Source organism: Vipera ursinii, assembly GCF_947247035.1.
Source record: "Vipera ursinii genome assembly, chromosome: 2".
NCBI lineage: Eukaryota > Metazoa > Chordata > Lepidosauria > Squamata > Viperidae > Vipera > Vipera ursinii.
This window is the reverse complement of record NC_139513.1, coordinates 253717724-253744949: the sequence shown is the minus strand read 5'-3', so window position 1 is coordinate 253744949 and position 27226 is coordinate 253717724. Positions and strand designations below refer to the sequence as shown.

General features: G+C 33.0%; 1 protein-coding gene across 11 annotated transcripts in view; it reads right to left on the bottom strand.

Annotated features, from left to right (window-relative positions):
• The window catches only part of ARB2A (ARB2 cotranscriptional regulator A), a 229572-nt gene that overhangs the window by 64081 nt on the left and 138265 nt on the right, over window positions 1-27226 (bottom strand). For all 11 annotated transcript variants that reach the window (XR_014491445.1, XR_014491446.1, XM_083354575.1 and 8 more), the window contains 2 exons: window positions 12553-12669; window positions 8817-8901 (listed from right to left, as the gene is read on the bottom strand). Coding sequence is in view for 9 of the 11 variants with exons in the window: in XM_083354575.1 (XP_083210701.1) it covers window positions 8817-8901; window positions 12553-12669 (202 nt within the window). In the remaining 2 variants the exon portion in view is untranslated. The remainder of the gene's footprint in view (window positions 1-8816; window positions 8902-12552; window positions 12670-27226) is intronic.

Below are 27226 nucleotides of genomic sequence, written 5' to 3'. Positions count from 1 at the left end.
TTGTATATACAATTTATTGTAGAGAATTGTATTATAACATTTTGCTTTTATAATCAGGCAGCCTGGAAAAAAATCTTACTTTTGAAAAGGAGGAAAGAAAATCTCTTTAAAAAGTATATGTGCCTGACATAGACCTTTTTAGATCTAACAATAACCGTTCAGGCTTTTTGTTTCGCTCTCAGCAAAAAAAGAAATATTTTTTAAACTGAATGTATTATATTTATTCATCCCAATTGCTCATTTGAAACTGTTAACTAACAGACAGCAAGTATTCAGTACTTCAAATTTCCTTTATTGCTTTGGGCCTCCATTCTGTGTGCAAGATTAGGATGTGAAATCCTTTAAATGAAGTAGGAGTGGTCATGACCAATAGGTCAACATAGAATTGGCCTACTTCTGCCTTCTAAAGTCAGTGATGGGGAACTAAGTGTGGCCAAACAAGGAGCTTAGTTGGACTCTGCCCAAGAGGCGCAAAATTGCTGACTGTTGCCACATTCTTTCAATTTTAATAAAAGGCCTGGCTTAAACACTTGCTAGAGTGCCAGCTGCATTTACTAACTAAAAAAAGAATACAAGTGAAGCAAAGACATTTACTTAACATTTGATCACTTCTTTCATTAGTAATTTTCTCTTCATTGCAACAAACGGCTGTAAATGGATTAATGGCACAGTTCCAGAAAGCATGTCACAGATCTCTTCTGACTGTATAAATTGCTCTATAAAACATACTAAAAGAAGTTCACTTGTTCCTAACTTTCTATTAAAGTATCTTTTACAAGACAAATTTCCTATCAAGAGTAACATGCCATTTCAACACATCTAATCATAAGAAACCCTAATAAAAGAATGTATTACTATTAAATGCTGAATATGTTTGGCACATTTTAACTTTCCTGTTGTGTAAAAATAAAGCTATTTGTCCATTAATATACATAAATAAATGTACTAAAATAATAAATATGAGATATTACGTCAAAATATTTTATAAGTGTAGCTAATTTAGTGAGGATGGCCACAACCCAAACTCTAGAACCCTTATATTGCCTGGTCCTATGCTGATCTTAAAGATGTATTTCTCTATTCTTCCTGCGATAAACAGTGCTTCTTGTGAATATCCATAGCCATCAAGAAAGTACTCTTTCTTTAACTTAAAAAACTTTCTTTTCATTAAAATTTGGAAATATAAGTGTATTAAATTTAACTAATGCAATAATTAGGTAGAATTTACCTAATGAATGTGAAAGTTCACATTATCAGCAAATTGGATGGATACGGGAATAGTGATAAGGAAGTAGGATAAAAGACATAAAAGAGCCATGGTGGCACAGTGGTAAGAATTCAGTACTGCAGGCTACTTCTGCTGGCTGCTGGCTGCCACCAGTTCAGCAGTTCGATTCTCACCTGCTCAAAGTTGACTCAGCCTTCCATCCTTCTGGAGTCAGTAGAATGAGGATCCAGATTGCTAGGGGCAGTATGCTGACTCTGTAAACCACTTGGAGAGGGCTGTAAAGCACTGTGAAGCGGTGTATAAGTCTAAGTGCTATTGCTATAAGGATCCCAAACAACCATTTTCCATTAAAGGGGCTCTTCCTGCAGAATGCCTTGTCCTTGAAGGCCAGGTTGGCCCTCTCTCTGATAATATTTAGGAAGCTTGTGAAGCCCTGGCTGTTTCAAAACTCTTTTGCCAACTTGAAGGAATTAGATGATGCTGGTCCTAAGTGTAAGAGATAGCGCTAGGAGTATAACCAGGTTGTAGTTATTGTGATCCTTTATTCATTATTATTATTATTTTTGGTAATGTTGATTATATTTCCTGATTTTTGTAAGCTGCTTAGAATTGGTTAGATTGAAGTGGCATAAAAATCACAGCAATAAATAAATATTTTTTTTAAAAAAATGTATGAAAATCAGTCAAGTGATTTAAAACCAAAGCTTAAAGTAATCTGTTGGCAACGCTATCCAGAACACAAGATTCTGCTTTAGTTAATGGGGGGGGGGGGGAAAGGACGCACATGCTTTAAAATAATTCAGCAGTACTTTAGATGCCATACAAGCACTGTAACTCTCTGCTGTCCATTACAGTGGAGAGATACTGTGCTTCTCTGAGGTAAAATCAGTTCTTCTGAATCCTTTTGAAATATGCACAACACTAAAAAGTAGCAATAAGTTAATAGTGATTACTGTGATTACAAGACTCATACAGAGTGGACATAAGTTATTTGCTAAGGCTGTGCAATTCATTCAACAGGACACTCCGGATTCTGTTCTAAAAACCATAAAGCAGCTATAGCTATGTGAAGGCTCATCACAGATACTTTAAGTTTGTCTGGGCATGCGTGTACACACAGAAATGACACTTCTCTGGAATAGGCTTTTGAAAATAAGTTATGGAAAATTGCTAGGAGTTATCACATGACCTATTTAAGAACATTCTATTTAAGAATTTACAGATAAGAACATTAAATCCAAGTACTGTTCAATTGCTTTTTCTAACTACCCATAGTTACAACCATCTGTCTCAAGAATTATTTGTAAAGGATTGTGCTGCAAGTATGTGTTCTATAAAATCTAATAAAATGCTATCAAAAGCAAATGCTTCATACCTTCTGAGATCTTACTTGCAATAAATTGTTGCACTGACACTTATCATTGGATGGTTCCTTAAGACAAACAAAAGAAATTATATATGCAAATATCATAATAGTATGGCCTTAATTCTAATTCTTCCTCTTCTTATTGCTTTCATGTCTTTTTTGAAGTTTATATTAGTATTTTAAATAATATTTAACAGTATTTTTTTTACTCCTTTATGATAGGTAATAGATGGGGATAACTCAATGAAGCTGCTAAGACGAATTGTTGGCAGAGTGAAGTGGTAGATTTTAATAATAGCTATAAGTGGTAAGTGGCTCTGAGCTTTGAAGTCTATATAGCTTTGATGTAGTACTCCCTTAGATAATCACAAGATAGTCTGAAAGAAAAAACTTTCCAAACACTATATTAAGTGTTACTATTTGAAATGTCCTTGTATATATTTCTTTCAACACAGTTTTGTCCTTGATTCTGACATTTTTAAAGAAATTTCCAATACTTAAATTATGAAAATATTTAGGGCTAGGTCTATGATATTCGAACATATTCAAAATCATATTATTAGTACTCGTAATATGAAATGGGGTGGTGCAAAATGATTTTTGTACACACGTACCTTTTTTGTGTTTTGAAAGGAAATGAGAAGAAAATGTATCTGATGTGAAATAAAACATGAAAGGGCTGATATTTAACTTTCTACTTGAACTTTTTGTCACAAGTGTCTTAAAAATAATAAAAAAATAATTACAATTTACTTGTGACAATATTTGTAACTTTGTAACTTTTTGTAATTTATATAAAGTTATTTGAACTACCAAAAGAAGCAGTAAATTTTATTGCAGCAAATTCAGCATTACACAACTAAATTTGCTGAAGATATGTAAACACATTTGAAGTAACACAGCTTTATATCCTTCATAGTCTGTACTTCTTAGATTTTCTTCTACACAATTTTTTAACTGTCACATGCAAATCGAGCTGCACAGTTTAGTCCAGTTTTGGCAGACAAAGAATGTTAAAGCAGTTAGCCCATAATGTTTTTTTTTGCAGTGAAGAGATGATAATCTGTGCACTATTGTACATGAACTCTAAAATGAAGCTACCACTCACTAAGTCCTATGCTTATGTAAACAGACAGGAATAAAGAATATGGCATGTGACCAGTAAATTATGAGAGAGCAACACCTCAAGGTTAAAGGTCCCTGAAGATTTCAACAAATCTCACCAGATATGGCAACAGATTAAGCAAAGAGACAGATTGCCCTCCAACCTTAACCTGTTAAGACCTTTGAAGTCTTACAGTGACCTCTATGATGCTCTTTCATACTAGTTGTTAGTTACACTAATTACAGCCTAATAGTATACTGGTGCCAGACATTTTTTTTCTAAAGCCAGCTAGTGAAAGAATATCAGAAAAATAGTAACTGCTCAAGCCAAATTGCAAGAGGCACATTACAAGCTTCTATCCCCAGTTTATAATAGATTTTGTACTTTTTATATATAAAAAGAAAATTCAATAACAACACTGTAAAGGCTTTAAAATTGTATACGTGCTTTAAATAATCTCTAAATCAGATCAAGCTGATCTTACTGTTAAAATTCAAATTTGAGAAAGTCAGTTAGATTGTTTTTTTTAAAATGTTACCTTATACAATTACTGTATATCTGCTAATAAATATGTCTTGGTTCAATGGGTCTTTAACTAAATAAATGTAGAATAGCAATTTAAAGGAATCTGTTGTTTCATTTTTTTTAAAAAAAGGCAGATGTTTTAAATATTTTTCACCATTCTGAAAATAACTTCTTTTATGTTAAACATCATAGGTGTAGGGATATAGATACAGAACAAGTGCATGCCAATAATTATTCTGGAAAACTCAAGTATAAAAATACTTTGGATGTATCTATTTTTGCACTTATGCAAGGATGCTTCTATGAGTTTTCTGATATTTCTTTCTACTTAGAATATTCTAATTAGACTATTAGAGCTGGTTAAGACCTAGGCATATGCACAGAGTAGGAGTGCCACTAAATACAAGATAAAAATGCTCAAAAATTGAGCATATTTGTATTTGAAAATGAAGATATCCTATGTTATTGGACAGAGAACACTCAATTCAACCTATGCTGTATCATATTTTTTCAGTTATGAACCTTACTTGACACAAGAGAATTAAATATTATATTTTTTTAAAAAAATATTATGATACTATGAATCAGTTTGCTATTGTTTTTGAAAATGAAAACAAAACTCCTTTCTCTATAAAAAGTAACTTTTAACTTTTTCTTGAATAACAATATCTTATAGGAATTTTTTCTACAAGTTTTAAAATTCACGTTCACTCACTAAGATATCTTCTTTATTTTATTAAATAACAGTCCGTAATATCAAGTTATTTAAATAATAGATATATTATTTATAAATCTCTTCTCTGTCAATTAAAAACCCTTTCTAAATAGTGATACCTGAATTAAATACATGTGCACATCGTGGAGGAAGGGGAGGAATAGTCTTAGCATATTTTCCACAATAATTATGGCTACAATCCAAAACCCTATTTTTATAATGACATAAATAGCGGTAACTCATTGATATTTACTCTTGAGTTTATTTTCTTAGATTTGCACTCTGACATCCAGAGTCCTGGCTTTAGTCCATATATTGCCTCCCTTTTCTTACAAGAGACTAATTCATGCATTTTTCAAAGCTTAGGCCTGTGCATTAGAAAATATGATACCATATTTATATGAGGAAAGAAATATTACAAAGTAAACTTTATTACGGCTTGATCATCTAATATGGATTGAATGTTGTTGTTGAGATACAATGTGAAAAAATTCCTTTCTATCCTGCACTGAGTCAAGGATGGACTAGAAGTGGGTTCCTGCACTAGGCAGTAAGTTGGGCCATATCACCTCTGAGATCCCTTCCAACCCTTACATTCTATGTATTCTAGGAATATATTTGCGTTAGAACTTGAAAAGTTCATATATATTTTCAAAACCAACTTATTAAAAGTATGATTGCCATAAAGTAAATTTAATATATATTTTAAAAGTTTATCACTTTTAAAATGCATCCCAAATATGTACTAGCATACTGCATATACCTCTTAGGTTGGTGGAATGTGGCAGTAACATAGCCTTTAGATTAAAGAATCTAGGTCAGGGGTGTCAAACTGGTTGCCCACAAGCTGGGTGGATCACATGCATGCCATGCCCACAAGGGCAAAACATGGTGCGATACATCACGATAAACTTATTAATATAGCTGGAATGGCAGATAATACTGTGTTACAAAAATAATCAGTTTTGTAATCTGTTTTCACAAAAAAAGATCAAGCTTCCTATTTCAGTTCAATTCTGATGTATAATATGCATTTATTTTCACAGAATTTGATTTAGAAATCTTAAAATGTGGAGTTTCAGAAAGTCCACTTGGCCTTTCTAAGAAAGTTTCCCGAATTCATAGTAAAAATGATTTCTTGCAGCTGAAGAGACATAAAGCTAATTCACACTTGCAGTTTACAAGTCCACTAATCCACAATCAGATGAAGTGTGAACTCAGCTGCTCAGGAATAATTGTCCCCTAATCCTTAGCAATTTGCACTTCATTAATGAAGTGAGAATTAATCCTTACTACTATCCTGATGAATTGCACAAAGGGGTTGCTCGAGTTCTGATGCCTCTATCCCAAATAACAGAGGTGGGGCTAACGGGATAATTTTAGCCTTTGTTGTTATACACTTTCTTTGTAAAAGAGAACATGCTTTGTAGAGAACATATTTGACTCATAATGTTCTAGGTATCTCACATCAATAGTTACCACAAATACAGCATATACAAATAGAAAATAGAAGAAAAATATAGTCATTAAGGATAAGCAGTATGCTTCCTGACAATGTGTTAAATATGCTCATTTTTCTCCAAGGAACTGATGGTGAGATAATACTCCATTAACAAATGAAAAGAAGTGCTAGTATCTGACTGCTCCATTCATATTAGCAATATGCTTAAGAACAGTGGTGCAGGGACCAAATTCAGTAAGTTTAACATAAGCAAAGCACTGAAGTAAACAAGGAACTTTCTAATCAATAAGTAAAGGAGCTTTTATCAATATTTTGATGGAGACTACAATTATTGTCATATGCAACTATTTCAAAGGCTTTAATGATCTGTTATATTCGTCTTGTTTTTATTGTTACATTCTGGTTTACTGGTAAACTTACACACTATTATACTAATACATACTATTTACAAAAGGATGTGAAATTGTTTTAGGAAATCAGTGTGAATGAACGGCCAATTTGTAATTATTTTTTTCATTATTTTGAGGTTCTTTGAGGTGTAAGTAAAATTGTACTTCAAAAAATACATCTCTATTTGCTGCTGTATAGGAGAGCAGAATGATCTTAAGACTCTGATTTTGGCTAAAACAAGACTTTCCAATTTTGGTTAGAAAAAGAATTCAAACATCTATTCTATTAGACAGAAAGGAGTTAGAATTTTCTATGTCTCTTCTGCCATCTAAATGGCATAAATATGGTGTGCTTTCTTAATGACAAATATTTCACACATTAGTCAAATTCTAGCAACAAATATTTTTCATTCCCATTTTAATAAAAAAGATTTTCCATTAATCTTCCTCTTGCATTTTATCCTACTGCATTATATCAAACACATTATATTTATCAGGATTTTTATACAAATACCTGCTTTATGCAATTCCAATTAAATTTTACTTACAAGTTTACTTTACATATGAATCTAATTTTTTTTCTTGTAGTGGACAACCAGAAGCCTATAGAGTTCCAGTGATACCCAAGTGAGTTAGCTACTAGGTTGTCCAAACTAATGAACTTAACCTCCATTAAATTAATGTCCTTTTAATGCTATCCAGGTTAGTAGTGATTATCACATCAGGTTAATTATGCACTATTTGAATATGCATTTCTTTGGTTTATTTTAAAAGCTTTTGTGTCAGTCACTCTCTCTCACCCCAATTCACCTCACAGGGTTGTTGGAAAATTGGAAAGGAATATTAGGCACATTTGCTCCCAGAATTACTTATGAAAATAATAAGGGTGGGAAATAAATAAATAAACAAGAAAGTTAAGGAATACCAATAAGCTATTTTTATGCCTTTTATTATCAACTATCAAACCAACAGTTAAGAAATATCCTACAGCTAGCACTTGTTCAAGGAACAGTAAAGGCTTTGGAGAAAAATGTTCAGATATCATGATGTGTTTATGTCTATAGAGGTGAGAAATGTGCAGGCAATGGTTTTCCTTGTGATAGTCTAATAAGAAAGAAAGAAAGAAAGAAAGAAAGAAAGAAAGAAAGAAAGAAAGAAAGAAAGAAAGAAAGAAAGAAAGAAAGAAAAATTGTCTACATTAGGGGTGTCAAACTTGCAACGTCACGTGATTTATCGCGACTTTTTTCCATTGCTGACAATGGGGTGGGCACAGTTTCGGCATGACGCATCCAGCCCACAGGCTGGCAATTTGACACCCCTGGGCTACATGGATCATAGACAAATTAACCTTGGTTCTCACATGAAGTGCAAATGATCAGGCTCAAATTATGATATTTTGGATATTTTATACAAAGGCCTAGTTATTTTGAGAAGTCTACAATGTTGTGAAAGACAGAGAAACAGATGAGTAGAAGAAAAGTGTATTGACTCATTTATAGCAGTGATCAGTGTACTGCTGGAAAACATAAAGGGCCAGGCAGGAGACAGATTAATGTCAATCTATGGGGTTACTAATTGTCAAATCACTGCAAGTATTTACTGTACATACTTCAATCATTTACCCTTTCATTCACCTTTTTTCTGTATCTCAATCCTCCAGTTCTTGCCCCAGGTCCTGCCAACCTTGCAGTTTGAAAGCATGCAAATGCAAGTAGATAAATAAGTACCACTTTGGTGGGAAAGTAACAGCATTCCATGTGCCTCCATATATAGTAATGCTTACAACATGACCATGGAAGTGCCTTTGGACAATGCTGGTTCTCTTGGCTAAGAAATGGAGATGAACACTCCCTCCCAGAGTCAAACATGACTGGATAGGGGAAACCTTTACCTTTACCTTAGATGTCAGGACACTGATCTGAATAGGTGACCCACTAAAATACTAAAACATCAAAATGATATTCAATAAACTAGTAATTTCCTGATGGCAAACAACTAGCTTATTTCAGGAACAGAGATTGCATACCTGCAGAAACACGTGGGCAATCAGGTAGCATGGACTCTACTGATGTATCCAGAGGTTCTGAACTTGATACCCAATTACAGCAATTCTGAAATTAAAGAGAACTTTGAATAATCAAATACCTTAGGGTTTTTTAACCATATTGTCAAAGCTTAATCATAGGGATTATCATGTCAGGACCAAAAAAATAAACTGGACTTGTAAAGTGAGGTTTGAGCTCATACAAGAGTAGAAGTAGCTATATATCTGCAAGCATTATTATATCTAGTAGAAACCTTCAGGACCAAATTAAGAGCTTTTGCTGTTTTGTAATTATATTAACATCTGAGGCAATTACGTCCACAAATATGTCCTCTTACCTGGCAATGAAATTACCATGGCAGTAGCATGAGCAAAGAAGAACTATCTGACAACTTTCTTCTCTTTCATAATTCCCAAGATCAGCTGCCTCAGGTGATTGGCCAATACAGGTAGCTATATCAATTTAATTAATAATAAATAAATAAATGATCCCCTAAGAGGATTTAATATATTATATATGGAATTAATATGAGACACAACTCAGTCAAATAACATCTAAATGATGGAGAATATCCAATGGATACATCTCACTCAAGTACTATGTCTAGCTTGGGACATCACACTATTAAGGATCAGAAGGTCGGCAGTTTGGCGGGTTGAAACCTGAGTGCCGCGTAGCAGAGTGAGCACCTGTTACTCGTCCCAGCTTCTGCCAACCTAGCAGTTCAAAAGCACGTAAAAATGCGAGTAGAAAAATAGGGACCACTACGGTGGGAAGGTAACAGTGTTCCGTGCGCCTTTGGCCTCTAGTCATGCCAGCCACATGACCACGGAGACGTCTTCGGGCAAGCGCTGGCTCTTCGGCTTCGAAACGGAGATGAGCACCGGCCCCTAGAGTTGGAAACGACTAGCACGCATGTGCGGGGGAACCTTTACCTTTTTATACAAAATGAAACAGGTAGACAGAGGATGAACTAACCATTGGAAGTTAAGTGTGCCAAAAGAGATGGAAAGAATTGGAAATACTTTGTCCTTGAAAAGAAATACTGGGGGGGGGGGTGTCTACCTTATTTCAAATATCTTAACAGATGCATTAGTTCAAATAATACATCCTAATTGGATATTTATCTTTTTTTGTACTTATGTAAAATTAGTATGGTTAATCGGGCTAAAACTTTATTAAAATGGAACTGATTCAAGTTGTGTTACATAAAATATAAGAGAGAAAAATGACATAGATTATGGGAAATAAAATATGAATGATATTATGGATAATAAATCAGCATGAAATATCTCAGTTTTACTAATCTATTAATTGCTTATTTCCTAATTAAATCCTCTTTTACTTTTCAACCTTGGAATTTAAATATCATAGCATTTTCTTCAAAATTATTACAATTTACTTTTCATGAATAATGACTGTCAAACAAAATAATCCACCAAGCTTTTGTTAAAATATGAAGACATCTGATTTAATTAAAACATTTGATATAATTAAAAACTTATATTGAAAAATGAGGAATAAGAAAGAACTAAATACATGCATCCCAGATAAATGGCTGATTGTCCTTATGCCCAAAAAGCATGTATTGTATATTTTTAAATGTTGCTGCCACAGTTGTGCACCATGGAAGCCATCCTCACTATAGAAAGATTCTTGACTGGTAGATCAAATGTCTTATTATAGTTTCTTAATTCATTTTGTCTGGAAGAAGATGTCAGCTGTGTTTAGGTGAGGAGAGAATTTCAAAAGCTGTAGTCTCCTCCAATAATGTAAAAGCCATGAGTTTTGAAAAGATTTGTCAAGGCTCTCCTCCTGTTCTGGGACCAGAGAGAGGAGGAAGAACATAAAGAAGAGGTATTGTATGAGATTAGAAATTGCTCACAAGCACTGCATATTTTGTAAGAAATGCTAGATCAGTAAAACTACTGAACTCTGTGCAAAAAATATAACTGACTAGTGTATTTGTTATCTTTTACCTAATTGTGTGATGGTAATATTTCTGTATTTCATAAAGACTTTAAAATGTACATTCGGAGACCCGTTTTTAATTAACACCTGAAAGAAGGAATTGGAATTTTTATGAGGTATTATATGTTTGACATAGATAAAATTAATATTTCTACTGATATAACATTACATCAGAGAATTTTAGAGAACACCAAAGATTTCAACAAAATTACTTTATACTATATACAATGAGCCAATGGCAATAAGAATTGAGTATCTCAAATGCAGACTGAAGATACAAAAATGGAAAATTTGTTTTATCAGTCATCACAATGTCTAACAAAACTTTAAAATAGGATTTCTACTGGCACTTAAATATGTATGCTGTGATAAAGGTAGATAGATGCAGTGAAAAATTGCTATTGTTAACTATTCATTCTTTCAGTAACAGCAATTACCACTGCATGTTCAAAGCAACTGAGAAAAAAATGAATTATTATTCAATCTCTCAATCTAAACCTGATATAGTAAAAATATATCCTGTTGGCATGATGTAGTTTAGAAACATATCTAAAATTCATGTAATATAACACTGTTAAGATGAGATTCTTTGAGTATCCCATCCATATTTTAATTCACTATTTTCTGAAAATAAAATCATGGGTAATGGATTGTCTTATTTAAATATTTCTCAATAGCAATTAGTTATTAGGTTTAAAATGGGAGATGTACATTTTAATGCTTTGCTCCTCATGTTATATATTAAATGTTCTGAATTTTCATAATATTTCTTTTTCTCAATAAGCTTTTCAACTTGAGTATTTTATTCAATTGCCAAAAAAAGATAAATACAGAAAACTTTAATACTGGTATTTACTTGAAATATAAAGAAAAAAAACTTGTAAAATAAAGTAAATGTAAGATTTCTAAGTTGCATTTTCAAAGTAACATTTACGTATTTAAGAATTAGAAAGACATTTTAAAGAAATATTTATATGAATCAATCCCCAAATGAATTTATTTTTCTTATTTACTAGAATGTGCCATTCCAATCACAAAAGACTCTTAGTGGCTTATATTTCTTTTTATCCACTAATATTAAAACTAAACAGTATACCAAAGAAGTGAACTAATAGTAGTAAAACAATGAACTATAAAGTTAGTCATCTATATGAAAGAAGTATGTTGAAGTGGTTTGGTTGTATAGGGAGAATGAATGAGAATTAACCCACAAAACATGCACATGATGGAATAGTAGGTTAAGAAGAAGGTGAAGACTATGAAAGTTACGGTTGGATGGAATTGGCACCCTCAAATAACGTGAGAAATTTAAAGAAGGATGGTTTGCAATGTTAGAAAGCAATGAAAAGATAATATAACCCAGATTTAAATTAGATTTCCTCTTCTCATCTGCATTTCATTTCTTAATGATGCCATCTTTTTCTGCACTCAAAATACAACTGACCCCCCAAAAAACAGCATTATGGTAAGTATGTATGCATATATAACTTAGATATAATGTTGAGTGAAACTCTTTGATGATCAAAATTGGATTTTAACAATGATCTGTAATTTGTATGAAAAATTTAAGCCCTGCTGGATGAATTGAATAAAGTTCATAGTCTCTTTATAACAGTCTTTATATACAAAGGCATTCATGTTCCCCTAAGGGAAAATTGTAAAAGCAGGAGGAAGGAAGTGCTGCTCCTAATAATAAGAATGCTAGTTGGTCAGTTTGTGCACTTGGTTATCAGATTACAGCCTCACCTCTCGCATCCACTCTCGAACAATTTTATCAGCTTCTTGATGCCACACGTTATGAACTGAATCTGTCAATGCCACTGCAGTAACTTTATTTTTTACTTCTATTTCTCGCTGAATCATCTGTGGAAAATATAAGTCCAAAAATTTATTAAAATGTGAACAAACTTCCAATGGAAATAGTCAGTGAACTGCTTTTATTGATCTACAGGTTCACTAAAAAACCCAAAATATTATTCAGTAAAAGTGAACATTATTTAATAACAACTTTCATTTCTGGGTTGCAGAAAACACTATTTATATCCTACCTACTACAATCTTACTGAGCTTTCATTTTAATTTATTCACATCACTTTCTGGTCAACATGACTATCTTAGATTCTCGGAATCTTTCTGGAATTATTCACTGGCCAAACCTTAATTAAAATATATGTTCACTGCTTCTCATGTTGCAAAACACATGATGGTGTACAAGATGAAAACAATATTATATGCATTGTATACTGCTATTAGTTATGTTTATAGGATATTGTAACTTGGCTTGCGTATAGCACTAAGTCACAGTTTATTTTAGATACAGCCTTTTGAGTATGAAGGTCAGAGATATTCCTAACAAATGCAGTTAACTTTTTTCTTCTTCCTTTCCATATCACCCCTGCTTCATTTCGAAGAAGAAGAAGAATATAACTATTATGTTCATTGGCCAGCAATAGACATCACCTTTTACGATATATTAAAAATAGTACTGACATTAATAATAAATAATAACATCCCTGTTAAGAAAATACATGTTCTCAAAATGTTAGGGTCACTCCCTAGTTTATGTGAGTGGGAAGCCACTAAGTTTATGACTAAATATAATGTTCCAAAAATTATCTCCAAAAAATTGGCACAAGCTGACAACTATAATTCTGTAACCTCCAGGACTCAAACCCTTCTACCATGCATGCAGTGGCAAAATTCTTTGTTGTGTGATAGAAGGGTTTGAGTCCTGGAGGAGAAAGCCTACATAAAAATTGTCTGCCATACTCTGCTTCATTTCACTCCTAGAGATACAAGTGTTTTGTTTTTCAATCACTGTATAATTGGGTCTTTTCCTATGCATTGATTACAGAAGTTGAATAGGGAATTTAAATGCAAATATAGATGTTTGTAATAATAATTTCACTCTATAAGTATGATAATAAAAGAGTGAGTAACTATTGCATAATGTAATTGAATATAGTAGCAGCAGTTGCAGAATTTTTTAAATAAAAAGTGCAGTTGAACTTCTTGAACTTGTATTTATCTTGCCAATAACAAAAACGTATATTTTAATAGATCTTTTAAACAGACAAAAAGAACAGGAAGAGTTAGTGCTTCCCAAGAGTGACATGTCACTTTCAAATCATGGTTATCATTATGGCGTGCTATCCTTAAATTGTGGTTAATGAACTTCCTCATAATGAGATTGATAAAAGAATAACTAAACTACAGGAAGTATGACCAGCTTGGTTACAACACATCAACTCTATATATCTTTTCAACTGTGACTTATGTATCATCACCTCCCACCCCAAACAGCACAGTACAGAATACAATATTAGAAAGCAAGATAAAGAATAAGAGAACAAAGGGCTGTTAACATAAGTAACATTAAAACTCAAAGCATTATAACTGGTATTGTGGACAGTATGACACTAAAAATATTTAGTTTGCAATTTTTCCCCCACTAGAAATCACTGAATTTTTCATTTCAGCTATATCTACATTTTAAATATCATTTTAAACTACTTTTAAAGACATGACATTAAAGTATCTATTCACCTGGACAACAATCCCTGTACATATAAAAAACCTAATTTTATACAATCAGTTTATGTAGTTGATATATTTGTGGTAACTGTCTAATTTAAGAGCAGACGTCTGTGGGTTTTATTTTAACTCGGCTTCCTCACTATATAGTAGTACATGAGTCATGTAATAATTTTGTGCAATAATTGTACAGGATTACTAGCTGTTGATCCAGTGAAAATAAAAGACAGAATGTACAACCATCACAATTCAGAATATAACCACATTTTAAACCAATAGTTTAAGAACTAGACTAGATAAAATGTCTTTCTAAGCCAGCACTCCGTTTTAAATATTTATCAGCCTAGTAACCTTGGAAAACTCCTGTACTGGAGATTATGTTGCTGATTAAGTTGCACACAAATTATGCAGGATGGAAGGCAAAACTTTTATTACTTAAACAGTAAAGGTTTAAAATCCGGTTTTGGTGTAGACAAATCATACATGCAGTATAATTTAAAAATCCAGTCCAGTGCTTTTAAGACTTAATTTGACAGCCAAATTTTCTTATTCCTTTTCTTTGTAGTAATGAACATTTAGTATAGTTCTGCAAATAAGAGGGAAATACAGCTATTAAGTAAAGTTGCATATATTATTTTATAACCTGCAGCTTATTAATTCAGCTCTACTTAATTTTTAAGTATCATTCTAACTCTCATGACCAGAGGAAATGAAATCATATGCCAGTGGAATTAAAAGTAGGTAATATTTCTGAGCTGTTGGGCATAACTGAAAAATCGAAAGTATGTTATAGATATGTAATTTGAAGATGACACACTTTCAAACATATAACTGGAGAATAGTCAATGGACTTTGAAAACAGACAAGTTTGACAATCTGGACAAACAGAGTATACAGAAATTTACAAAATTTTATGAGGATTTAGTGACACTGTGCCAGTTTGGTGTAGTGGTTAAGATGTGAGCTAGAAATTGGGAGATTGTGAATCTAATTTCTGTTGTAAGCATGAAGCCAGCTGGGTGACCCTTGACCAGTCACTCTCAGCCCTGGGAAGCAGGCCCTGGCAAACCACTTCCAAAATGCCAAGAAAACTGTAGAAACATGTCCAGACAGTTGTCAGAAGGCAACACTGAATGGTAGCTGTACACACAAACAAGGGATACTCTTTTATCTCCTAAATCACAGGCAGCATATCTTAAGCATTAGAAGACCTGCTAAGCATCCTTCTGAAGTTCCCAAATGTATCTGGTTGGTTACTATTTGGAATAGAATGATGGAGCAGCTAACTTTTGACTGATCCAGCAAAACTCTTCTCAAATTTTTACATACGTTTCTTATAAATGGAGATGCACGATCAATTGTATAGGCAAAGAACTTTATAAACCGGTCAGAGTGTCCTACAGAAGAATATTCACAAACTTCTCTTTCTAGGAAGGAACAAGTAATTCTAAAATGAGCTGCTGGATGCAAACCTGCAGGTGCAATAAAAATCGAGACGTGATCATTCTTTATTTTTTTATTATCCTGGCATATTCCTGTATGTGGGTATGTCACTGTGCTTAGCCACATTCATCCTTTTTCTCCATTGGGAGAATTTCAAAGCAGGAAAAAATTTGGAAGTAATCTTGTCCAGAACTCTTGTTGCCTCCCTATTTCAGAGGTCAACACAGTACATGGCAGAGCTATGCTCAAAATTTGTATTGAGAAATGTTTATGCACCAATATGTCATACAACAGCAGTACTACAAAAGCACAATAGGGATATGTAACCTCATTGTGATTTGCATCTGGCTCAAAGTATACACACACACACACACACACACACACACACAGAGAGAGAGAGAGAGAGAGAGAGAGAGGTCTCTTATACCTATTTGAACTGAACAAGGTTTCAGAAGTGAGGCAAAATGAAGCAAAGTGGCAATGCTTAAAAGACAATCAAAGACGGGACTTCTGTGACTAATACAAAGACCAAAAGTATTAAGAAAATGGAGTATAAATTTCTTATAATTCTATAGAGACTGAGATGGATTCATAGAAGGTAATAATAAAGTATATATTCCATAAAGATGAAGATTACTATACATTTGGTGAAGATACAGGGAGCAGTTGTAAGGTTGATAGAATGAAATCATCACATATACTACTAGGATCCTTGTTGCAAGAAGCTTACTCATCCCTAGAATATCAAATCACGTACATCGCCAACATCACTAGAAGTAGAACTCATCACTGATCCTCCTGAGTTGGATTAAACACGCTAATACAAAGCCTGACAGGCTTAAGGAACACCTGCTGCCGGCATCAAATGCCCTTCGCCCAGTGCGCTCCCACAGGGAGGGTCTGCTCAGGGTTCCGCCGGTGAGAGATTGCCGGCGGGTGACACCCAGGGATAGGGCCTTCTCGGTGGGAGCGCCTGCCCTCTGGAACCAGCTGCCGGTAGAGCTGAGGACTGCTCCTGACCTCCGATCATTCCGCCGGGGCCTGAAGACCTGGCTCTTTGAGCTCTCGGGCCCAGGCTGAGGAGAAAATTTTAACTGGGGTTTTAATCTACAGGGTGAATTTAATGCTTTTTTAATTGGTTTTAACTTTTGTATGTTTCGATTTTAATTCCCTGTAAACCGCCCTGAGTCCTCAGGGAAAGGGCGGTATACAAATGCAAATATTAAATTAAATTAAATTAAATTAAATTAAATTAAATTAAGTAATGAGCATATGAAGGGCTGTAAATGGTACTTGCAGCATATAGCAGAATCCTAATAAAATCTTGAGATCACAGATGAAAAAGAAAGGCATTGCTTTTAAATGGAAGAAATATTGCAGGTAAAGTATCTGTAGGAAGGCTTGAAGTTGCTGGTATCTTTAATATTGACAAGAGCAATAATGGAAACAAGGCAATAACGGAAACAAGAACATATAAACAGGCAGAGAAAGCAAGTTAGGTAAAAGAAGAATAACAAATTTGTTGCATTAAGAATAGCAAAGGCAGGAAGCAGAAAAACATTTAAGGACCAAAGGTAAAGCTTAGCCAGTTGAGTCCTGTTATTGTAGACCTGCTCCAATTCTAGCAATTCTACAATGAAGCCAATAGCAGTAGCTTCATCCAAGGATGAATAAAACATTGTGGCACAGCCAACTATGCAAACAATTGTTCAGGTATGGCCAAAAGCAAAGGGGATACATAATCCTGGTGAGCACCTTGCCTTGTGCTTGGAAGATAATAAAGTATTGGTAAAGTGGTTAAAATAACAGCTTCATATAGAATGTATTACAATAGCTTTGCCTTGAGATTATAAAATAAGTTTGAGACAAAAAGGATTAAAGTCTTTTTCATTAGGTGGAGTTTGTGTAAAGCAGATTCAGTTCAGGAACACAATATGATTAAAGCAAAAGTAGAAGAAAGATATACCTTATTGCACCTTAATTTTAATGCATGGGTAATCCTCAATGGATGGAATGGATGGAGCAATGGATGGAAACTAATCAAGGAGAGAACCAATCTAAGGAGAAACTTCCTGACAGTGAGAACAATAAACCCGTGGAACTTCAGAAGTTGTGGATGCTTTATCACTGGAGGCTGTGAAAAAGAGACTGGACATCTATTTGTCTGAAATGGTCTCCTGCTTGAACAGGGGGTTGGATTAGAAGACTAGAAGATTTTCAAGGTCACTTCCAACTCTGTTATACTCACTTAACCAACATTTGTTCAGCAGCCATTTGAAGTTATAGCAGAGCTGAACAAATGGTAGTTGTGCCCGGCACCTTAAGTTATGGTGATTGAAGCACCCCCTAAGGTCATGTGATCAAAATTTGGGTGCTAGTCAGCCCACCAGCACCAATAACCATAGGGGCACTTCAAGTCCTTCCACTCAGCCATCTCCCCCATCTCTGCCATTTTGGTTGTCCTGCACTTCACTGCCTCTGCTACCCTGGGCTCTGCTGGTCCTGCCATCTTATCAAATTGCATGCAGCCTTTTTGCAAGGATTTGGAAGGATTCAAAGCTTTGCAAGGCCAAATGTGATTTGGATAAGGCCATAAGCAACCTCAGGAAGATGGCCTGGCACGGATAGTATCTGTAATGTAAAGAACCAGACTGGGGACACCTCATCAGCAGTGGGCGAAGAAAGATGGTGAAGGTCAGCTGGGAGCAACAAAGTCAGTGGAACACATGGTGGCAGGGCTGGCATAAGTCACAGAGTACTGGGAAGCCAAAAGAGCTCCTTTCTGAGAGAGATGGGAGGTTAAGAAATGTGATAAATTAATAAATAAACAAATAAGCAAACAAACAAATGGGCAGGGATGGGGTGTGAGATAGGCAGAGGGGAGTGAAAAGAAGCCAGCCTCTTAACTTACTGAAGTTTGGGGCTGGAAAGGACCTAGTCAGTAATGGCTTGAATTGGGGAGGGTCCTCATCTAATGACCTGTGGGATTTGGTTAATGAAGGCAGTGGAAAGTGCTGGGATTTCCACTATGTTTTGGTTATTCCAATTTAGTCGTTCAATCCATGCTACCTGTTTTTTTGTGCTTAAGCACTTATTATAAAATTACATAAGTACATTTTAACATACAAAATGCATTTTATTACACTGATGTTTTCTCAGGTATACTTTTCTATATCACTCACTCATGTTGTAACAGAAAATACTTAATACCAATTTTGTACAAATAAGAAGTTGGTAATATTTACTTTATCTGAATTAGAAACATCTTTATTTAAGATCAATAAAATTTACTATACTGTATACAAATGCTTGCAAATAATACACTTCAGACTTAATAAACGCACTGAGAGATTTCTCTAGAGTCTAGACTGTTGCTTTTTCTTAATTCATTGTCAAAAATTATAGAAAGTATGATAGCTGTTCAGAGGATACCTGTTCACTTTTTGGCTTCAGTCTTTTTTGGCCAAGATACCAACCTGTTATTCAAATATTACATTCTTCTGCACTGTCTAACTCATTCTCTATCTCTCGCATGTTTGGCCTCTAAACTTGGCTCTTATTTTCTATACAAATGCAGAATATCACATGTCCATCTTCAATTGAATTAGGCCTGGTGAATGCTTGCTTTCATTTCTTACCCATATAAAGCAATATGCTTCTGTCCCACTCTAAATGAAGGTTTTCATTTTCTGTTCTGGTAATCTATTAGTTTTGCAGCGTGTCTTCTGGCTATTTCCTTTACTTATAACTCTTTTCTCATCTAATTTTTGACACAAATTTTGAATGATACAAAAAGTTTTGGAATTAGAGAGATGAAAAAGTTGTTTGTAAGTTTGGGGGAGATGAATTAGAAACTCAAGGTAGATCTGTTGTGGTGAAAGAAGCAGACAATATCAGTTCATTGAATGTAATATTGGACACATATAAAAATCTTCATGTTTAAACACTCACACGTTTAACATATAACACAAAATAAGTCATTCTAATAAGAATTGGAATAAATACCACTTAACAGCACTGTCTTCTGATTTCAGATAATCATCATATACTTAGTAATTATTTTATTTGAGTATACATTTATATAAATATAAATGAATTATATCCAATTACGAAGCTGTTTCTAAGAAAAAAGATCAGAAAAAAATTCTTTCTAGTCTTGAAAACCTTATATAGAATAAATCATGACAAAGCAGGTTTCATTCACACTGTCTTATCAATGTTTTGTATCATTTTCTGAAAGAATTCTTTCTAGACAGAAAGAGGTCATTTCATCTCATTTACAGAAAAATACTCAACTGAGCATGCCAACATGTGTGCTAATTCTAACTTCAGGAGGCACTGATGTAGTTAACAAAGACGACTGAAAAACCATCAGCTGGGAACAGTTCTTCATCAGTACTAAAGAGGGGGCAGAGCTGAACCAGTGACCTAGAAGTGAAAGACTTTGTAATCTGATTACCCATCTTTTGAGCTATGCAGTCCATCCCCCTTTCATTTTTACTGATAAGAGAGAATCTTATTACCTAAGCAACTTTTGTAGTCATTTAGCAACGCAAAAGCTTTCATTTAGTGCACTAAAAGGACACTAATGGCACACTTATTAGCCCGTTTCAAGTTTTGTCTCAGTACTACTTTTTCCTATTAATTTAAAAAGAATGCATTGATATAACATTATACAGAAATGTTTTTATAATGATTTTTGATGATGCTCTTGCTGATTATTAGAGAGCTGCTATAAAGAAGTAGAATTAACAGAGCACTTACTGTCAAACCAAAAGAAAATGTAGACCTAAATTAGCAAATACTGAATTGTCTGCATTTCCAGACAGCACAATCATATTACAATTGAACTACAAACTTACTGACAATGAACAGATAATTCAATAAAGTTTTCCAAGGTACAAAAAGGATTTGTAACATTGGAGTAGTTTTCTAATTTCAAAGCAGAGATTTTTTATTATGCCACTGTAATGTGCAAATGTGGCAACACGCATTTCAAAAGTGTTGAAAATGATCTTATATGATAAAAGAATGCTTATATTTTTTTTTTCATTTCTGTAATGGTATTTCTTTTAAGAATCTCAGGAAGTAATCTTGAAAAATCTTTCCTGCTTTTTGGCCTGCAGGAAAACAATTTCTCTTTAGCTTAAGATATTAAGAGAGTAAAAACAGAAAAATCTTGAATTCCCAGAAGCATACATGCAGCTAATAACTCAGACTTAATTATTTCTAGATCTTATTTTAACTTTTGTAATGAGACAAAATGGTATGGCCTTATTTGAAAGAGTATATATTTATATTTTATAGTCCAGTAATAGCAACAAGGGCAATATTTTAAGAATAAGTAACAAAGTAATTTTATAGTGTTAATTAATCAAATATGATTAATCCTCATTAACTCCCAAAATAAAATAGATGATATTGTACCCTATTAAGTGATAAATGACTACCCTAAATACTATATTATACAATATATGTAAAAAATGAGAAGTTTTAAATAAACTCTTAAATGAGTATATGGTAGAGTTTTTAGATCGCTAACAGGAAAATCAAAATGAAGTTTGGCTTTTTAAAAGCAACCAGGTAATTTAATTCAAAATATTCTATAAATTATTTCGACTGAAGATATGTTCTGCACAAAATTGTTTTTTAAAATAAATATTTGATCAAAATGTATTGTCAGTTTGCTTATAGTGGATAAAATATTGTGAATAATTGAAATAATTACCATTAATTTTTGAAGATATAAAATCTAAGTATAAAAAGTCAAAATCAGAATTTATTGAATAAAGACTGATGAATCATTTGATTTTTCTATAGCTCCTCCAAGGACATTTTTTGTAGTTACAAAGCATTAATATATTCAAAATATATTAGCCACTGTATAATTGCAAAACAAAATTACTTATAAGCATTAGCATTTTCAGGTAAGGAGTAAATTGTCCTGCTTTATCATATTTGACTTAGTAGCATTTGCAAGCCAAAGGTTTGTGTATTTGTTATGTTTCTAAACATTCTACTGGACAATGCAGAGTTCTGTCATATAGAAATGAATAGTCATATAAGTTGAAATAAATAAATAAACAAAGAAATGCCAGCCAAAGTTAGCTGTACATGGCTCAGAACACTATAGATGACTTTTTGGAAAGATAAAACAGAAATATCTTGAACTGGAGTTAATGAGCACTACAGCTCATCAATTACTAATAACAAATAAGGTTTAAATATAATGTAAGCGGAGATATGTAAATTTAATCTTAACATATCTTTAAAGGATTAACTATGGCACTTACTGACATTTTGTCAATACTGAACAGCCATGGCCTTTATAAGTAGGAAAAATGCTATTATATTATTAATACTGAAGAACAGAAACATACTTTAATTCATTTTATTTTCATAACTCAAATCTGCATATTTACTGGCAAATAAAATTTGAAAATGTTTAATCAGTAATTTCCACAGTTAAATTCTAGCTATACTGTGCAGAAAACATGCGGATATATTTGTATGCAGATGAATATATAGTTTTAAACCAGCAACACTTATAATGTGGATATTATTCCCTTGACCTTTGTTCAATGAAACTACAGTAACTCTTCTATAATACTTTCTCACTTGTTTTCTAAACCTACTCAATCACACTTGCTAGCAAGGAAAAGTTAGCCTTCTGCCTTTGGCAGAAATGATATTTCAAGTTAAAAAAAATCTAATTTCTTGTGTGGCACATTTGATTCCCTGTTTGTTTTAAGTGCAAATAGCGCCATCCTTTGTATTAGCACTGCGTTTAGACTTCACTAGATTAGACTGTACATTGGAAACAAAAAAAGCAATGAATTAAACTGTCTAGATTTTTAAAAATAAGAATACCACTGTTAATTAAAGTAAGATTACAGGAATCAGCTGAGTTTTCCCCCACAATCCCAGAAGAAAGCCACAACAGAGGATAAGCAGTGCCCTCTAGTGTAATTTACAGCAGATACAAATCTGAATAAAGGTAAGCATCATCTCAGGCTCTTTAAGGAGAAATACATTGCAAGCATGTTTATATACCAACAGACGCATTGTAAATAATTATTAATCACAACCATTAATACTCAAATTATATAATGTTATATCCACTGCCTAGTAGGTATACCCTGTACGTGTAAACATTGTACACCGCACTTTCTCTCAAAAAGTCTGACATAGCCAAGATGTCTTTAATGTTGCAGGCAGCTTAGGGGGGAAAAACATTTCCACACAGAATAGCAGGCCATGCATGAAAGCGGGTGTCAGAAAACCCAGCAGAATCACTCACTGTGAAGATGTCTAATAGGGACTGCTGAATACACAATATAGGCAGCAGGGACTGAATGACTAAACTGGAGTGACCTGAAGGTAGTACGAAAGGTTTGAATCAACCAGGTCCATACATTGTAATTAAACCTATAGTGAATGTCTGATTCTTCCGTTCTTTCATTAAATGGAAGGTATTTTAAATTTATTGGGTCTGATGACAACATTCTTATAATTGTGCTTCATCAGTAATCTTTTAAAGTTCTCTTTTAAGAAGTACTACACAAAAGGACTCATATTGCTTTTCTGTGTCTTCTCAAGGCAACTAATAGTAGGAGCAAATTTTACTGTAAATTTGGAACAAGTGATGTATTAGTATTGAAAATTTAAGAAGACAAGATTAAAATAATAATGCAATTAATGGCAATAAATTTCCTTCCTCTCCAAGACCAGGTTAAATACAAACACATTTTGAATGAAAAGTCACACATATTATGTTTCCAGTATACCATCAATAAATACAAAATCTGCTGTTATATTATTTATTTCAATTTATTGTCTGACCAATTCTAATTTGTAAGGCAAATAAAACTGCAATAAAGGTGTTATAAATAGGTTTACAGCTTGTTTTCCATGTAAATAATTAATGTATTCATTGTCCTGCATTTTAATGTTGATAAATACCTTTAGCTCCATGTGTATTTTAATTTAACATTTTAACTGCAAGAAATTAAAAGGGCAGATATGAGAGATCAGAGTGACAATACTTATGTATTAAGGCTGTACAGTTACTATAAAATGCTGGAGGAAATTTCAGTTGGCTGATGTTCAGTAAATCTTCATTAAATGAACTATATATACACAAATAGATAATTAAGGTACAGAAAATTTCTTTACACATTTTCAGATTTTCCCATAACATAGTTCTTTAGATAGGCAAAGTGAAATTCAAAAATGCAACAAACAGGTGTTTGGAAACATGTGCTGTACAAATAGCGTCCTTAGGGAACTGGAAAGACCCCAGCTCCACAATGACTGTACACTTTATGACAAGTACAAACATACAAACTATATATTTCATGAAGCTGTTCAAAAACTTCAAAAGATTTTATTTTTAGCTATTCTTGTTTTATGTCACTACATTTTTAGAAGAATTAATCCAATGGTTTCTTTTTCTGTTGCATATAGTCCACAGCTGGGGCTAATGTATTTTCTGTTAATCTTTTAAGATAAATTGTAATAACTTACCTTTGTTATTCCATTCTTTCATCTAAATTCTAACTTAATGTTGCATATGTGTATGAAGTGAAGATGAGGTCCACAAAGCAGCTTCTCTTCCACCTACTAACTCATGCTTACAAACTATCTGCTTGTATCCCATTTACAAAACGCCAGGTAAAGAAGCTACTATCATAAACTAAACTTGAAAAGCAGTGCTAAAAGATACATATCTAATAGAATTAGAAAGCTAGATGTGCTGAAAAAAATAAGCTATATATGCTCACTCTTTCTACCTTCAGAAGAATAATGACCTGCTAATTTCTTCAGCTTGCTAGTTTTAATCAAATTGAATGGAGTCTCACATAATAATCATCCTTTTGTTTTGTGATCCACTATTACTTTGAGGAATTCTAAGAAACCAAAATAAGCCTAAATTTACATATGCTAAATTTGTTAAAGTATTGGGAGTATCACAAACAGAAAAGGACACTCTGGGAATAAGGGGTTGATACAATTTTGTTTAAGAAGTTGTTTGATTGTCAAGTTGATAAATACATGCAATTATTTTTGCTAGCTATAATAAGAAGAAATTAATAAAGAATAAAACATTACACATGAAACATCAGGCAAAGATTATTAATTATATATCATGTAGGTTATTTAAACCACAAAAGAAAACTGTCTCTTTAGGACTAAATAAATTTATTTATTTGATATAAAAGAGTGTTGTATTTTGATTTGGAGGAGGTGAGAAATTTGCTCACATTATATTAGCACTGTTGAGAATTCTGAGCACAAAGTTTCACTGGGGATCAGCTGGAATGCATTAAAATTATTTTTTTTTTATTTTAATCCCATTTATATCCCGCCCTTCTCCGAAGACTCAGGGCGGCTTACAATTTAAGCACAAACCAATGTGCTTAGCAATTCTCTAGAACATAGCATTGTGTAAAAGCAAAGAAAACTGTGTTAAGGTTAACAAAGATTTTTTGCTGTTATGATAGTATGATTTATGGTTAAACATTCAAATAATTTTAGACATATAATCCATAATATGTTGAAAATAAATAAATCTATACAGAAAGATATGAAACTAATGATAGAAGCAAATGGAAAATACTGTCACTAATAATTATAAGATATGTGAAGCAATTGAACACTATATAGTTTTTTAATTCTAAGCACTGTTATTGTAATATATTTGGTAAAAAAATCAGAATAAGATAATTTTTTTAAATATTATATAAAGAAAATTTATTCTTTACTATTTAAATGTATTGGATGTATGACAGTTTATTAATTTTATACAAACATATAGTAAAAATTATCTTTTTCTACCTTATTCAAAATATTGTGGTGAAAATTAACAAGCAAACTTGACTTGTAACTCAGCATATCAGCAATATAAAACTGAGACTGCAACTTACTAGATGTAATTTTGGGCATTACTACTATTGTTTCTGTTACTTCACAATGCACATATACTTGAAATAATTAATTCTCACAGAATAAGCCAGTTATTAATTTATTTTTAGAATGACTAAAGAAATACTAGTGTAACATTTTCCATCTTAAACATTTATAATGTATCAGTATCTAATTTTGGGAAGTCTGTGAAAACCATAGCTAGCTAAAATAAATATATAATAGAGTATTAAGTAGCACTTTAACATAGCAGTAAAACTCGAAATATAAATTTTAGATTAACTGTAAATTAAGAGTTAAAATGCCTTTATTAATGATATGAGAAAAATATCCAATACATGATGAAACCCTAGCTGTAATGTTATTAAAATACTGACAGCATGCAACCCTATTCCCTATATTTCTCTTTATATTAATCAAGAGACTTAACATTGAATGTGATTGACAAAGCAGCTGCTAGTGGATACAAAACACTGAACATCATAATTATGGCATAAGACAATCAGCCACAACTGTCTGACTGCAAGGCACAGAACATTCTCCCTTTTTACTAAGTTAATAATACCTCAAACAGACTTTTTTTCCCATTACGCCTATGTCCAGAAAGATGTGCCCTGTAGAAAACTTGAAATGTTTTACATGTTACAAAACTTCAGGAGGAAACTCTTTTAAGTTCTAAGGTTAACAGGACCGTCATACACTGTAGACATAATACTAGTGATAGTTTATCTTATTTCATTTATTTTTAATGCAGACGAGAGAACTGTAGGATCTCCCTGAAAGTTCCTTTCTACAACTTGGTAACCATGAATATATTTACTTAAATAAATGTCCAGGTAGTTGCCTAGCTTGATTATGACAGCTGCTATATTTAGCATATTTATGATAACTAAAGCTGGACCCTACTTATTGAATCTCTCTTACCCTCTTACTTACTTATTGTCTATTGATTTACAGCAATTTGTATGGAAAAGGACAGATTGTGAGCCTACAGTTCTTTCCCAGCTTCTTAACCTCAGTTAAGTAGTACACATCACCATTAATATCTTTACCGTAACATATGGAACGCATTTAACACATTCAAAATTCAATCTCTATATATATCAGTTTGAATGTATCCTGTACAACCTGCATTTTATTAATCTGAGAATTCTGAGGAAACAGTGAATGAAAAATTAACATAATTCATATGATTAATATTAAGTTCATATTCATATGAAACATTGCAGTTATATGTTAATACTAACTTCTCTTAAATAGATAATTTTAAAAGTATTTCTCTGACTCAAAGCGTGGTCTAGATAATAGACATCAAAGGCAGTATACTTTAAAATATTTATTTTAATGTAATTTATTTAGGTTTTGTTCTTTACTTGGCGACTTAGCAGACTACATATCCTACCATATATTTATCCTATTGTTGTTAGAGAATGCAGTACTCTTACCTAAAAGGTTGCATTTTTTGTATTTTAATAGTATGGCTTGACCATTGTTCTTAAACAGAAATTTCCCTTTGGAA